Source organism: Oreochromis niloticus, linkage group LG19 (genome assembly GCF_001858045.2).
Source record: "Oreochromis niloticus isolate F11D_XX linkage group LG19, O_niloticus_UMD_NMBU, whole genome shotgun sequence".
Taxonomy (NCBI): domain Eukaryota; kingdom Metazoa; phylum Chordata; class Actinopteri; order Cichliformes; family Cichlidae; genus Oreochromis; species Oreochromis niloticus.
The window spans coordinates 16,219,237-16,235,628 of NC_031983.2; the positions used below are offsets into that span (position 1 = coordinate 16,219,237).

At 41.2% G+C, this 16,392-nt stretch overlaps 1 protein-coding gene across 8 annotated transcripts in view; it reads left to right on the forward strand.

Annotated features, from left to right (window-relative positions):
- The window catches only part of meis2a (Meis homeobox 2a), a 78,111-nt gene extending 68,596 nt beyond the window's left edge, over nt 1-9,515 (forward strand). For 3 of the 8 annotated variants that reach the window (XM_003442948.5, XM_005477174.4, XM_025900845.1), the window contains 3 exons: nt 2,076-2,134; nt 3,853-3,963; nt 7,645-9,515. In XM_003442948.5, coding sequence (XP_003442996.1) covers nt 2,076-2,134; nt 3,853-3,963; nt 7,645-7,946 — 472 coding nt within the window. In that variant the 3' untranslated portion in view covers nt 7,947-9,515. Of the gene's footprint in view, nt 1-2,075; nt 2,135-3,852; nt 3,964-4,412; nt 4,511-7,644 lie in introns of all 8 variants that reach the window. The other 5 variants (XM_003442947.5, XM_025900846.1, XM_005477175.4 and 2 more) reach the window with 3 other exon arrangements.
- The last annotated feature ends 6,877 nt before the right edge of the window (nt 9,516-16,392 follow it).

Consider the following 16,392-nt stretch of genomic DNA (forward strand, 5'->3'; position numbering starts at 1 on the left):
AAAATTAGTAAACACTGGCAGCTAAATGCTTCCCTGCATGCTTAAATTTATATATTTTCTGTGAGGAGATGGAAAAACACAAATATAAACAGCTATTTTTCCATCTGAAAATGACACTTTGATCCTACTGAGTACTCTCCAGTGCAGTATTTCCTCTGCAGTCACTAGAAACCGTATGGTTGAATTTAGCACCTGGGAAGAACATTCCTAATATTATGTGTTTATGGCTGTGACCCAGAATACGTTAGGTAAGAATGCACATGGTTGTGATTTTGAGCCTGTTGGTGCATCCACAAAGGGAGAAAGCAGGACATATATTTTGGCAAGCCTTACACTCTGTACTTAAAGAGGGAGTGTGATAAGAGGAATGTCTTAGTGTTTACTTGCTCAGCTGGTTTCGATGCTGGAACTGTCTTTCTCCCTGAAGCACCTCGGGCATTTCTTAGAGCATAGTTATCGCGCAATGTTTTGTCCCCTTTGTTCAAAAATACTTAAGAGTTAATAAAAGTTCATTTTTATTCCTCCCTTAAATTGCAAATCATGCGTTACAGTCGTATAATTTCCAATACAGCTCTCTCCTTCAATCCATTCCACTCCACCTCTCATCTTCCTCTTTCATTCTCCCTTATTCTCATGTGGGTTTGTTTCATCTTTTTTCTCTCAGGGGCCTGCAGTACCCCATGCGTACCTGCACTCTGGATGCCCCCTGGCAAATGAGCACCGCGTCTTTCTTTTCCCAACTGTGCATTTTGTACATTTAACCATGTCACTTTGAGCCGGGCAGATTACAGGCGTTTAAGTTCATTGGAGAAGGTAAGGGCAGGTATCAGGGCTTCATGGGGGATTAGGAACCCAAATTGGTTCCAGCTCTCCCTTCCTTCTAATGACCAGTTCTTTAGCCGTATTGATGGTGCCTTGGCCCGTATGTTAGGAGAGGGCAGTAAAGCCTTTTTTTTTTCTTCCCTCCACTGTGTTTTTTGGAACTAGCAAAAGACTCCATGCTGGACAGCTCCAACGTGATTTGAAACCCCGCATTAATATCAACCACATGGGGGTACCCCTAGTGCTAGGTCCATGCTATGTTTTCAGGTTTATTAAAGCGAATGAGAGAAAGTCGGAATGGAAAGAGGTGGCAACAGAGGTAAAAAGAAAGATATAAAGGTGGAGAACTTCCTTGGCCTTAGTGGGCAGATTGTGTTTGACACAGCCCAAGGCATCCCATTCCAAGTTAAAAAGGTTGCCCCTGGCTGGCAGTCACCTCCAGATGACCTCCGGCTCTACACTGGAAAAGCCACAGGAGCAAGACTGGCTGGGGAGGCTTTGTGGAGGTGCACTTACTCGCTGCTGTGGTGGTGATAAAACTTCAGACAGCCTAATTGATGGGCTCACTGACATAACAATACCTTGTGAAAGCACGGCGTGGCCCATGCCTGGTCCTCATTTCTGGACAGCTGGAAGGGGAGCAGAACCCCCTACAATGCAGCCAGAGTTGGGGGTCCCACAGAGGGGGAGGGAAGAGATGGGGGTGCAATGAAAGGAACCATTTATGTCCTGCATTTTGAACTTAAAGTTCATTTTGGAATTCAAGTATCCCTACTAAAATAACATTTTGGAGCAAACACTGTAGAAGATGCAGTACATTACATATAGAGTTGGTGAGCGTTGGGTAGAACTATAGCAGTAGTGACAGAAAAAAGAAAGAGAGACGGAGAGAGGAATGGATGTGCCATGTTGAGGGTTCTTCTGTGCCCAAGTTGCACTTAATACTTGAGGAATGTCTCCCTGGTGCCCATAGCAACCAAACGTAATCAAAAGCTTTATTAAAAGAGGGGGGAATAGATCATAAGGAACATTAAAAGTATCCCTCACTGGGTTCCCAAGTCAGCAGACAATTGCCCTTTTGTTTGTTGCTGTTGTGTCGTGAGCGCCTCTCTCAAGGACTCGGTGGCTAATGTTGCCATTAAGTCATGCAAAACTGTTTTGTCTTTGTGGAGGTTCGTGATGAATGTTTCTGTGTGTGAATGCGGTGTGATTTAACGTTTGCTTTTCTCTGTGTTTATTTTTTCCTCTGCCAGGTTTATCAATGCCAGGAGAAGAATAGTACAACCCATGATCGACCAGTCAAATCGAGCAGGTAAAAAAAAAAAGGAAAAGACAAACAACAATTTAAAAATGAAAAAACCCAAACAGACAATCCAGCTAATCTACAGTAGAGTATGGCTTCTTTTCCCTGCATGAAGACACCCTTTCCAAATCCTTTACTGGCAAGCACATCATGCCTGGAGCCCAGATTTTTAGAGGGGTGCCCTACACCTACTCCCTCCTCTTCCTCTCCCATCGTTCATTCCCTTTTCCATTTTTCTCAATGAGATGTGTTCAGCAGTGGTGCAGGCTGTTTGCTGATTGACTCTAATTGGAGATTTCCCAGTCTAAGTGGCGAGAGAGGTATATTAGCAGTCTCTCTGTGAATTACTAATTGGACACAAGAGGAGCGCCAGAAATGCTAGCAGCAATTTATGAGTTATCTCCCTTTTTTTTAGGCTATTTTGTTTTTCTTTCTTTTTTTTTCAGTTAAGGGTAGGGGGCTTTCCCCTGAATTTTTCTGCTGCATTTTTATTTCCTTCCCTCAAGAATCACTCTTCTAAATTTTGATCTTAAGTAGTCATTCACTGCATTGCAAATATCAAGACCTCTCTGTTTTTTTTAATGGATTCCACCATTATGTCTTGATTTATCCCCCATGCACGAGACATCTACATTGGTTTAAAACAATGATGGAACACTTTATATTGGTAAATCATAACACACTGATTTTCCATGTCTAATGTGTTCAGATTTCCAAAAGCACAACCTAGTAGTAGCAAGTACGCCACTATGTGATCCTGCTGAATGTTTCAGTCACCCTAAGCTTCATTGACTTTGGCATTACCAAAAAAGAAAAAAAGAAAGAAGAAAAAAAACAAGTAATTTGTCTCAGGGAGGGAAAAGCTTTGTTGATTAGCAATCTCCTCGTTTATGAAGATCCCTACACTCAGGGGTGGAGATTGTTCAAACCGACACGAGCCATGATTAAAATGAGATGCACTTACAAATGTGGGCGCCTCTTTCTATACTTATTGCTCTTTTGTGTGGAGTATTTGACAGCCTGCATCCAGTGTGTGCCAATCAGCAATCTCTACTAACACAGCATGACTAACATCTCCCTCTAATCTTTGAGAATTACAGATTATCCAAGATAATTCTGTTATAGTCCCAGAATGCAATGGTTTCTGCAGTCTCCAAAATGCATTAGTTCAATAAGCCTAATAATAAACAAAATAAGATCCAGCTGAGCAAAGATTGCTGCTCTGTCTTCTTTATTATTATAACAGCTAATCAGGTAATTCATCCATAATACATATTAAACGATCTGGCAGTTTTGGGATTATCTAAATTTGTATGTTATGTTCTTCTTAAGAAAAGAAACATATACATGTGCTATGGATTTAACAAAATATTTGAAAGCTGAGTCTGGATGAATTGCCTGCCATGGCATAAATTCTTCCCATCCTGTCAAACTGCATGCTTTCTTCTCTCGGTTAGAGAACAATGTGTCTCCTGTGAGCGTGGTTTTGAATGACACTGGCTGCGTGTACGCACAAGTGTTTGTGTGTGTGTGTGTGTGCTTGCATGCATAAGGACCCACTGTATGCATGTTTGCATGCCACGCGTCAGTCAATGCTGTCCACAAACATGAGCACAATGTCTTACAGTATGTTTGGGCTGGAGCTGGGACAATTGCTGATTGTCTGGTGTGTTTTCTCTTCTTCTTCCCCCCTTCCTTTTTCATGTCCACGTTTTGACTACAATCAGGTTTTCTTCTTGATCCTTCAGTGAGCCAAGGAGCAGCGTACAGTCCGGAGGGCCAGCCAATGGGTAGCTTCGTGCTGGACGGTCAGCAACACATGGGGATCCGACCAGCTGGTAAGTCCATCCGCCTCCTTTTCCTTCATCCGTCTTCCCTCCATCATGCATGCTTTACCACACGAGAGTTATCGAAGAGCTGAACGACACTGACCCCGCTGTCTGTAGCATGAAATGTAGTCACCTCAGCATGGAGAAGGTCTCCCAAGTCAGTCACATAAACCTAACACTAAGTGTGCACCTCAACCACGATAACGCTTGTCTTTAAAAGTCCCCCCGCCTGCCTTGCTTGTGCTTTTTCTAATCTCATAATCACAACAAATGGGTCTAAGGGATCCAGCGAGAAATGTAAACTCTTAAACCGCTTCTTCACATCTTCCTCTTCCTCTTCCCTCATTTTCCATCTAAAGCTAACCAACCTCATCCCTTCTACCAGTTGGTCGTCTCTGACCTCGCTGTGATTCAAACTCCTGCTGATGCTTTTTCTGGCATTTATCTCTTCTTTCTAGGGCCTATGAGTGGAATGGGGATGAATATGGGCATGGATGGGCAATGGCACTACATGTAAACTCCATCTTGTAACTCAAAAAGCAAAGAAAAGGGGGAAGTAAGTACTGGGCTCTTTTCCTTGTTTTTTTTACACGTTGGGGCTGCTGGGTTTTATTTTTATGCTATTTTTTTTTTACCCACAATTCCCTTTCACTTGACCAGCACAATGTCTTCTCACACTGGGCAGAATTTTACAGCGAGCTTGGGCCCCTTCCTTCCCAGCAACAACTTAGGTAGCCAGAAAGATGCTTTAAACGTAGAGGATGAATTGAAGACTTGAGAAAAAGGGGTAATCATCCTGGGACAGAGAGGACCCGACTTGTGGCGCCAGACAACATGAACAACAACAGAAAAAGGGGGGGAAGAAACAACCTGGCATGGCATGCACAAATTTATTTATCACAACAGCGCCATCGCTCTCCCCATCTTGGACAGCCAATGCAAATGTTGGACATTTAGGGAAAAAATAACATCTCCTGGGGAAGGGCCTGACAGGGAGAAATTAAGCAGGCTCCAGTGAAGCGATAAAGAAGGAGAAGTGAAACTGTCCTCCGAGTGACATAAATCTGTCTGGGGAAGGATTGATGCCCAAATTATCTTATATGCAAAGACGGGAACACCGCAGTACATTACGGCCCCTGAGCAAGATATACGGGCCGCGGGTGACACGGCCGATCCTTCACTGGGGGTTTGGTTTGAGCTGTGTAAAGGGAGGAATGAGTGTGTGGGGGGGCTGTGTGTTTTGATTATTTTTTACTGGAGGGAGACGATTTGGGGAGCGGGAGGAGGCAGTGAGTGGCCTGACCTGAGACTCGCAGACAAGAGCAGGGAGACACTGAGATAAATTTATAAGGTAGAAGACACAGGCATGCACACTTTGTCCAAAAGGAGGGGGTCTTTTTCACACATACAGATACTGTTTTGCTGTCTCTGTCTCTCTTTCACACACATACACACACACACAATCCCTCTATAGCTAAATGGCGGCAGTCTGATTAAGCTGGCCGTTCTGCCACAGTGCTGACATTTGAAAAATCAAGACATATAACATCCCAAAGGCGGCGGGGCAGATGAAATTTTATTTAACACCTAAACTCCCTTGCCCAATGAGGCACAATATAATAACACTTACCTTGATTAAAAGAACCCTTTATATGTAAATGGAGACTGGATTTTCCAAAGGGTCACAGCGGTAATTCTGCCGACAGAGATCATTTCACCCTTCCAGTCCTTGCATTCTCTCTCTCTTCCTCTGTTTCTCGCTGCCTCTCGCACGTTTTATCTCATCCCCTCCTGTCTTTGCTAATGGCAGGAGGGAAAAAAAAGAGAGAGAGAGAAGGGAAAATCAGGAAGCAATGTTCCCTAAAACAGCCACACAGAGACAACATTTGCTCAGGTTGGCTAATTCTTAATATAGGGCTATATAATTTTGAGACTATTTAATTACGTAACATACTTTATGCTTCATGACCAATTACATTAATAGCTTAATACAGAGCAATATTATCCTCTCTTGATTTGATTACACAGTCACACAATATGGTATATTTGGTACTTAATTATGGCCAGCCATTGAGCAGGACTACTGTGCCATAACAGAAGTGCGCAGCCAGCTAGGGAGGCAGGCATGCAGAGATGGCAAGGGAGAGAGGCCCAGTCTGTCCTCAGTCATTGTCTTCAGATGGTTTTACCACTCTTGTTAATAAAAGAAGGGGTGGTGGGTGGTGGGGTCTCAGATCTACTTAACGGAATGACTGGAGCTTACAAGACTAGAGATTACCAGCTTACAGTGTCAAAAACATCTGCTGGGCCTTTTAACAGGAGCTGTCCTGGGTTATATGGAGGTGAGGGCACCCATCATACCCTACTAACACCCTGAATGATTTATTTATTTTATGACCCGAGTAGTGAGGTTTTAAGAGACCTGTTCTGACAAACACTTGCATTTCAAATGAACTGACATGGAAAGGGAGTATTAGAGAATGGCATAGCTTTCAACCAGTGCGACTGGCCATTAATCTTGGCCTTTGCTGTCCCTCTCTCCTTTCTGTCCTCCTCCTCTTCCCCTCACCGGGGTCCTCCAGTGTAATTTCTTAATTGCAGTGTTCTAAGGTGGAGGAATGCAGAGAGTGAGCATGCCTAGTGACCTTGCAGCGACCTCTCCCCTCCTATTACAGCTTCTAATCCCCCAGGGGTTCACATTACAAAGCAGGCCAGCCCAGACCCAATCCCAGACCCAGGCCCCCTGGCTCCAGCGGGACCTCCTGCTCACTCGTTTCTCCCCAAGGTCCAGGCCTCTGGACCAGCCTTGTTCCCATACTCCAGTCCCAGGCCCCAGGAACAACACCCCCCACATTTGACTTTTTTTTTCCTTGCTGATTACAACAAACAGCCATGTGAAAAGCCAAACAGTGGCACTGCTGAGCCAGCCCTGTGTCCTGGGTCGTGTCACAGTATGAGAGATGCAGCATGCTGAGGTCTCTACACATATGAAGTGGAGTCCACCTTAAGAGATATCAGCATAAGCCACCGCCTTTCCCTTTGCTCTCTCTTTCCCCTTCTTTTTGTCTTTGTTACACTGTCTTGCCGCTGTTTGATGAACAACTGGTACTTTGTTTTGCTTGAAATGCTCTTATTCAGAGGCGGAAACAAGTCTTTAATGTTCTCTATATTGGTGATGCAACTAACCGAGACCTAAATTATTTAACGATGTCTTTAAGAGTTTCTAAATCAAATATGTGCACAAAGGCACATCCCCATGAGAGAATGCCTGTTCAGTTAGTCACTAAATTCAGCTGGGGAATTGACTCTTCCACTTGTAAAAGTATTAGCACTTCTCCACATCAATACGCCTGCTTGGTTTTCCTCACATCCTCCAGGACTACAGTGTCTGTGGATGACTGAGGATCATTTTCCAACCTGAGACCTGACCACAACGCTATTGGGCATTGTAAACCACTCACCATCGCCTAAAATAGTCTGCTGCAATAATGTCTCTCTTTACTTGTAGGAGCTAAAAGCGCTGCAGTCACAGGCGCAGTGTCATAAAATCTGTTAAGCTCTTTGTTGGAGACGTTGAGTTTAAATTGAATTAAGGTCTGTTAATGGAGAGGGAGCGTGTCAAAGCTGCGGCGAGAAAACAGTTTTAGTGACTGTGTAAATACGTTCTCGTCTTTCTGCCTTTCTTCTCAGGTCTGTCAGGCATGCCAGGGGAGTACGTACCTCAGAGTGGTCCTATGGGCATGAGCATGACCCCACCCACTTACACCAACCCTCATCAGCTGACCTCTCACCCTTCCCAGCTCCGACACGGGCCCCCTTTCCATGCATACCTACCCGATCATCCCCACGTCCACCACACTCATCACGCCATGCTGATGCACGGAGGACCCTCGTCGCACCCAGGAATGACCATGTCTGCACAGAGACCCCCTTTGCTTTCTCCCGTTGACCCCAGTACTGGAGGACAAGGCCTGGACATCCATGCCCAATAGCATAAGGGAACTTTGCTACGACATCACAACAACAGCAGCTACTACAAGAAACCAATAAGAATAAAAAACAAACAGCAACCAACAATAAATCCTATTTTGAGACTATTTTTAAGAATAAGAAGCAAACCCTTTTGACCAGAATTTGACACGAACGAAACAGAATTCCAGATGAGCTGTGATAATTCTTTTTTTTTTCTAACTTGTCAATTTTGTTACTTTCATCCAAACGGAGGACCAAGCTGACAAGAACACTTTGTAAAGTCTTGGGCTTTTGGTAAAGATCAACAGAGGATGTTTTGACATACGCGTGCAAAGAACGGACAGACGCACCCGCTCGAAAAAAACAAAAACAAAACACACACACACTTTTCTCACACTCACACTCACGCACCGTCATAAACACGTTCAGTACACATTCATGTGATGCGCTCAAACGCTTCTATAAGATCACTCTGGAAGATTTAAAAAAGAGAAGAAAAAAAAGAAACAACAGAAAGACTCCAAGAGTTATAACTACTGTAGTATAAAAGTATAGATAAATAAGTTAAAACTTGTGCATTTTTTTTTTTTGTTGATCACATGGTTTCTGTTTCCTGAGCTAGTTTTAGAATTAAAGGTTAACCTTTTCTCTCTCACACTGTGTGTGCTCCTTCCTGGAGGAGAAACTGTCTCGCAGCACAGCACTATTAAAGAAAAAAATAAGAAGATGGAACATCTCAAAAAGGCTTCAAACCACAGAGGGCAATCAGGTCCTGTCCCCCATAAGAACAGGGCATGATGGGAAAAGGCTGCTAAATGACACCGGATCTCTCCAGAAGATTCAGTTTGAACATTTGTCATGCCCCTCTCTCTCTTTTTTTGTTTTTGGTTCATGAATGAATGTTGCCCTGTAGGTTTTAAAGAAAAAAAAGTTCTTTGTTTGAATTGCCCAAGCACTGGATTGTGTTGGTTTTATACATTTTTATTTTAATATTATTTTATTTTTTTTTGTACCCTGGACTCTCATTGATGAAGAGCATTTTGAAGGAAGCTTAATAGTGGAAAAGCAACATCCTGCAGCGCTTCTTTATCTGTGGATCAACATTCTTGCCATAAGGACAATGCTGACACAAATGTTGATTCTGTGGCACTGGAGAAGCATTTGATGGTTGATGCACCAAAAAACCTGAAACACACACACACACACACACACACATACACACACAAAAAAAAAGAAAAGAAAAGAAAAAAAACTTAAATTATGAACTCAATGCTTTTGGGAGAAAAAAGCTGAGAGAATATTGTAACAAACTTCGTACAGAGTTCAGTCTATTAATTGTTTCATGTTAGATATTCTATGTGTTTACCTCAATTGAAAAAGAATGTTTTTGCTAGTTTCAGATCTGCTGTGGCATTGATATTGTATGTCCATGAATTCCTTCCTTTTTCAGCACGTGTTCCTCACTAGATGATAAGATGCCGTCTCCCTTAAGCTTTGTCAAAAATACATTAAATACTTGTATGAGGACTGTGACGTAATGTTTAAAAGGTGTTCAGTCACAAATGCTGTAATAAATATTTCATTTTTGATTTTTGTTAGATTTTTGTGTGATTAACTGTGTTGCATACAAGTCTTAATTCACGTACCCATTTTAACAGAACACAATTAATTGGTTTATTATTATTATAATTCAGAAACCCTTTTTTTTGTATATATATTGTTGCCTGTTGAATTTATTTTTGCAAATGGTCATAAAAATACACCATTTCAAACTTTCTTCCAGCACTCTGTTTGCAATAGCTTGTTTTAACCAGACTGCCCGTTTGAGTGCCCTCTTAAACTGACAATAACAAATTGTGGTTGAAATACATCTTGCCATGGTCATTTATTTAGGCACACAAATATGCCCCCCACGTAATAAATTACTGACAAATGCAAATAAAGTGTGCAAATTGCAGAGCAAATTCAACACCAGCCCATCTCAGACTTAGAAGGCTATTAGCAGTGAAGTGGAGGTACATTTAAAAGAAAGAAAAAAAAGGCTGACAGTGGCCTAGACTTATTGATAAGCATAAACAAAACGCTTTAAGGGGCATGTATTTTTATTTTATGTATTTATTTATTTTTCTAAAGATATCCTACATGAAGAAAGTGAGTATGAATTGAGTGGAAGTGAATTAGTTTAAATATATTTTTAAAAATAGTAAAAATAGAAATAGAAAAAAAGCCAGGGTATTCCCCGTACCCTCCAAAAAAGAAAAAAAAAGTCCACATAGATTCACCTTTTAAAGTCTCCCTACTTGTTCTGACAACAGAGCAATGATTTGTTCCCACAATAATTGCCTCTTCGGTCAGAAGCATGGCGGCCCTCTGTGTGTGCTTTGTGCTAATTTCTGCCGTTTTGCAGCGCCGCCTGTCGGTCTAATCGGGCAATGTCGTCCAGGAGTACAGAGATGGGCTTTGAAAGGCTATCTCTTCTTTCTTGTCTCTATCCCTGCGCCGGTGCTCGCCCGCGGCCACCCAAGTCATAGCCTTAAACCAGAAATGACAACATAACTTTGGCTGAAACATTTTCTGCTCTTTACTCTCTTGCACTGGATTCAGGGCTATAAGTATGTTTCAACTCCTTCATTTTTTTCTCTTAATTATCATTGCAAACTATGTTTTAATCTTGTTATTATGTGTGAAGCAACAAATATAGTGTATGGCAAATTATTATTATGATTATTATTATTATTATTATTATTATTATTATTATTACACACTAACCAAACTGGCTTAGGATTCTCGTTTTTCTTTTTCTTTTTAAAATTTTCATTCTTTATTTCTTCTTGTGTTGTCGTTGTTATATAGATTTTTCTTTTTCCTTTTTTTTTCTTTTTTAAGATTTTCGTTTTATTTTTTGTGGGTTTAAATATTAAGCGAGCCTTTCTTTGCTATTTTTTAATTTTTTTTAATTTTCAGATATTCTGATTTATCGTAAAAAATGATGCGTCTTTTTTTTTTTATACATTATTGTTTAAATTTGTTTGTTTGTGACGCATTTGTAGGCCTAATCAACTGTTGACTTTAGTTTTTTATTATATATTTTCACTGCATATTTCCAGTCTCTGCATGGAAAGTCCTTTTTTTAGATTTAAATCCAGCATTGACAGATTATTATTGTTTATTTATCGTTCATATATTTTGGCCTGCACGACAGTCCAAAAGCAATATTTCCTTTTAGGTATTTTCTCCCTCTTTTAATTGGTTTAAACGATTCCCAGGTTGTCGGTGAAAGATTGTTTTAATTGCAGACACCATACCTGAAGAGATAATCGTTATTTAACAATATTTTTTTCCAATTCGGAATGCTGGGCCTTAACCAGGCAGAAGAAAAAAAATTATTGGTTTTGCACCAAAGTCTAGTTTGGTGTGTCTTCTTTTGTCGACTATTTAAAACCTAAAAGCCCTTTTTGTTTTTTTAGTGGTCTATTATTCTGTGGATAAAACGGAAGGAAGAAACCCTTCGTTTTGTGCGGAGATTATCAGATGAAAAAGAGAGAAAACGTGAGGATTACTGTGGATGGAGAGGATTTTAATATTAATAGTTTTTTTCTTTTCTCCCCCTCTCGTCCCGACCCCTCCTTCCTCCCCCTCGTCCTCCTCCTCCTCCCTCCCCTCTTCCCCGATGAGACAGAAGGTAGATTGCCTCTGCTGCTTTCCTTTTGCCGATTCGGTGTGACAGGGATGATGGATGATCCAGCCGAGCTAAACAACTCCTCCCCTTCATCTCCTCCCTGTCAAAGCCAGTCCGGGCCGCTGCTGCAGGAATAAAATAAGGAATATATTCCCTCTGCACTGCTGCACAATGCAGCCCGTTCCTCTGGAAGACACTCTCCTCCCGTGCAACAATATTAAAAGTCCACACACCCAGTTCACCCGCTAGAAACACTGAGTGCGTTACAGAGGCAACATGTTAATAATACTCATGTTATTGGATATGTTTGCGTGTGCGTGTGTGTTTGTATATGTGTGCGTGCGCGCTTCCTGCAGAGCATCTGGTAAAGTGGGGTTTATGATCTAAGAGAGACGACTGCAAATATATATTTTTAGATACACAAGTGCATCTGCTGGCAGCGACGGGGGAAGCGCGTTAGAAAAGTTTTGCTTCTTCTTTGTTGTTCTTTCAAATTGCTGATTTGGATAGTGGTCGTAAAAATGAGCGCTTACGCAGGGACTGAGTGTCCTTCGCTGTGCAGCTGGCTCTCCCCAAAATGGCTTGCTCTGGGGGACAGGGACAGTTTTTTTTTTTTTAGTTTCAGTTTTCTGTGTGTGTAGGCCCATAAGTGTGTGTACGCATGTGTGTGTCTGTGTGTTGCCCTCCTTTTTTTTTTTTTTTTTTTTTTAAACATTTCAGCAGTTTTCTCTCCTCTTGCCATAAGGTGTTTCTATGACTACGTTATGTAGGCCTGTGCGAGGCGGGTCAGAGGCGGGGGTCCCTGGGAGAAAAGGACCGCATTTGGCTGATCATTTATCAATGTCAACCGCATAATGATTCTCCCTGCAGTCCCCCTATTGATGAGGATAATTACATTAGCTCAGAGTGACTGATCAATAAAGCCCAGGGAAAATGGTTTATTATAGCACCACCGAAAAGGCTTTCTGGACAACCCAGTCTCACGGCAGTGGCTTTTTTTTTTTCTTTTTTAAAGAAGACTTGGTTGTTTTTTGCAATCCAAACTCAGCAAAGGCAACGGTGTGAGTCTAAACTTCATCTATCCGTCGAGTTCACATTGTGTCTTTAACTTCTAATGCTTATTGCCCCCCTTTTTCTCAGTACTGTGATGTGATATACTTTCACATTTTATTTTCCTATAAGTGAAGTATTTCCTTGTGGCATAAAATAAAATAAAAAAAATACACGAATTTGCACACCAGGAAATAGCTCACCATGTAGAAACCACTCAATTTTAAAGCCAACTAGCAGGGGAACAGCGCATAAAGACGCATGCATTCATATCTTACGCGATTAATCAAAAGTCAGGCTGGGAGTTAAGACCCAAATGCTCCCATCTACCTGAACTGAGCTGTGATTTCACATACACCTCCCTTTTCGTGTAATGCATTTTGTCTGGGTGTTGAAAAAGCAAAACATGCGCTCAAATGGCAGCAACACCTGATATGGTGTAAAAGTCAAGCCGGCCTTGAGGAGAAAGTCTTCAAATGAAAAGCAAACAAAAGAGAAAAAAAAAATAACACACGGAACCAAACAGAAATAACCAACAAAGACAACCAGTAAATGCATTTCTGACCTCTCTCCCCGTCCCCATCTCTCCGCCCCACCACTCTTTCTCTCTCCTTCTCTCTCTCCTCGTGTGTGTGTGTGTGTGTGCGTGTTCTTTAATTGTCAACAACTTATCCCCTGCAGGAATGTTGCAAACTCTTTCGCCTTAATTCTCCGTGGTGCTCTGCGCCAGCTCCCATTTACCGCTGATGAACGTGTCTGCAGGAGACAGCTCCATTATCTATTTATCATTTATGATACTATTTCCTCAGACAATAGGGGAAGAAACGCGCCCGCAGATAGTCCCACTGATGACTCCTCACTGGCCTTCTGCGATATTTAATCGACGGCATTTTTGATCAATAGAAAATCTGGATTTTTGTCTTTAACAAAAAAAAAAAAATAAAAAATAAAAAAAAAAATCTCAGGAATATTGAAACACGAGGCCTATAGGAGCAGGTATGTTTAAATTAAACACAGCATTTTATATAAATATATTTTTTGCTGCAAAAAAAATGCATCATGGCTTATATTTTTATGAGGACCACCTTAAAAAAATCTTCAACTGGCCGGGTGGTATTCACGATTGTTTGCTTGCCCGCTACTGGAATAAGAGGCGATTTTTTTTCCACACTTCAATGATACTTGTCTTCTTAAAAAAGAGTGACTGCCACCCCCCCTCAACACACATATACAACCCCTCTCCAATGCACACTCACCCTGCAAAAAGGAAATCTTAATGATGCGAATGTTATAAATAGTCAAATAACATAGCTATGGGGGGTTGGAATTAGCAGAAACTGAAAATTGCAGTGGCCAGTGCTGAGGCTGCTGGAGAGGCAGAAAAGACGGCATGTTAGTGCAGAATAAATAAGGCGCAATAAAAAGGGAAATAGCCGAAGTTTAGTCAAGCCTTGAGGTACTCAAACCTTCATTTCAATCAGTTAAGATTTAATTAGGCAAGCCCCTGGCCTCCTTTTTTCCCTCCTCCTCCTCATTATATTCCCTTTTCCAGCACCGTGTTACAATGGCCCCAAGGTTGTCAACGTTTGACCGGTTTTTCAGTGAAATAATCACGGTTTATGGCTTGAGAGCCCATAAGATTGGGGAATAAATATGGCATTATTCCATTATGAAACGAAAGTCCTAACACTGAGTGGCGCAGATATCGATTCTCTTAATTTATGGGTTGTTTTCCTAAGTAGATTTTTTTTATTCCTAATTTCCTTCGGTTATTTTGAGAGCTTAAAAAAATGGTTAGAAATATCTTGCGGGAGGCCGAGGGCAGCAAAGTGAGACATTTCACAAGAACTGTAAATAACAGAAGAGGGCTGAGGGAGAAGCAGGGGGAGAGAAGCGTGGATGCGCACACATAGTGGATTTTGTAAAATATGAAATTTCTCCGGGTTATTGATTAATGTGCATATTTCTAAAGGCACGATGCGCATTTCAAATCCATTAAATAACTTCAATATAATGTAGATGTTCTCAAGCGAGAGAGAAAGAGAGGGAGAGGGAGCGCGATCTGGAGACCCCCTCCCCACCACACCCTTGGGCGCAGTGTTATTACATGATGGCGACCCCTTCTGGGGGCCAGAGTAAATGTATTTATGGAAAGAATAGGAAGAAGAAGCGGTTTCTATGTCTCTCTTTGAGAGACATCAGCTTTCACTCGTTCATTCCCATTTCTGTTTTAAATATTGCAAACAACATTGAAGTTTATATTAAGACGTTTATATTTATGTACATCTATACAAATACGGATATCCTATTTTTTTCTTCCTTTACCTCAAAAGTTTATATACTAGGATCCCACCTTGGCTATTTCAACATATGAGAGAGACCCTGACCTGCTGCCGTAAATGTGACCTCAGAGACTCTCGTTTCATATTTACTCACAGGTAAAAGGCTCCTTATGCATGTATTAGGAGAGCACGTTGATGGTAAAATCAATAAAGATGGATTGTAGGGTCAATATAATGCTTTGCACCTGGGGACTTGTTGCCCGGCTCCCATTCCTGAGTGTGTGTGTGTATGTGACAGAGAATGAGAGAGAGAGAAATGAGCAATTCATACGCGACCATCTCTGCAAGCTCTGTGTACGCCGGTGGCTGTGCGTCTGTGTTTAAAGAAACGAGAGGAGGTTTGAAGAGCAGGGCAGCAGGGCTGAAGTCATCCAGCCGGGGACCCGAAGGACCCTGCTAACTCTGACATCATTAATCACGGCCCACTTGAAGATTATGGCTGAAAGTATAGAATCGGTAACCATTATCGTCTCGGATGGCAGTTAAAAACTCGACAATTCAGTGGCATACAGGCGTCTATACGGAAGAGAAAAAAACAGAAGAAGAAAAAAGGAGCGAAGACAAGTAAAGGCGAAAAGAGGAGAGGGAGTCTGGTGAGACTGGGATGGAGTTCCAGGCTGTGCGTCAACGAGAGTCAACGGTGCTCCACATAATTAGCCCAGACTGGTTTAATACGATTATAAAACATAGCGACGACAGACTCGAAGCACAGCCAGCCAAAATTTATTTAAACAATAATAATGATAATAATGATAATAATAATAATAATAATGATAATAATAATAACTTTTTCACACAGAATTGATCATTGATGACTTCTTATTTTAATAGCATCACATCGCTATTGAAATAAGAAATCATTTAATTTCGTTTAAATATGAACTGAAATGCGTTTTATTGCTTTTACAATAGTAGAAAGTGGAAATGGCTTTAAATCATTTAAAATATTTTCCACAAACTTTAAGACCGGACAAGTTGCTCTTATCCAAATTACAAATAGCCCAACAACTTCGGATAATCATCATTTTATCCAGTGAAAAGCGGAAAATGACGTCTTAAATTTCGATTACTTTTTTTCAGTCGCAACCACATTATTTTGGTCATTTTAATCTATATAAACGGGCGAAACTAATTATTTTAAACGATCAAGATGAGCTTGCAAAAAACATGGAATGTGCATGTGCGAAAAAATTTTTTCACACAACATCCACGTCAGCGTATTATCATCATCATCATTATCATTATTATTATTATTATTATTATTATTATTATTATTATTATTATTAGTGGTGATGTTTTTCTGCACAAGACTCCAATAGCAGGTGATTCAAGGACCCATTTTATGCGGTGTCTTGCATTAAAATGGGTCGCTGTGAGCATTTTCACAAGCACGCA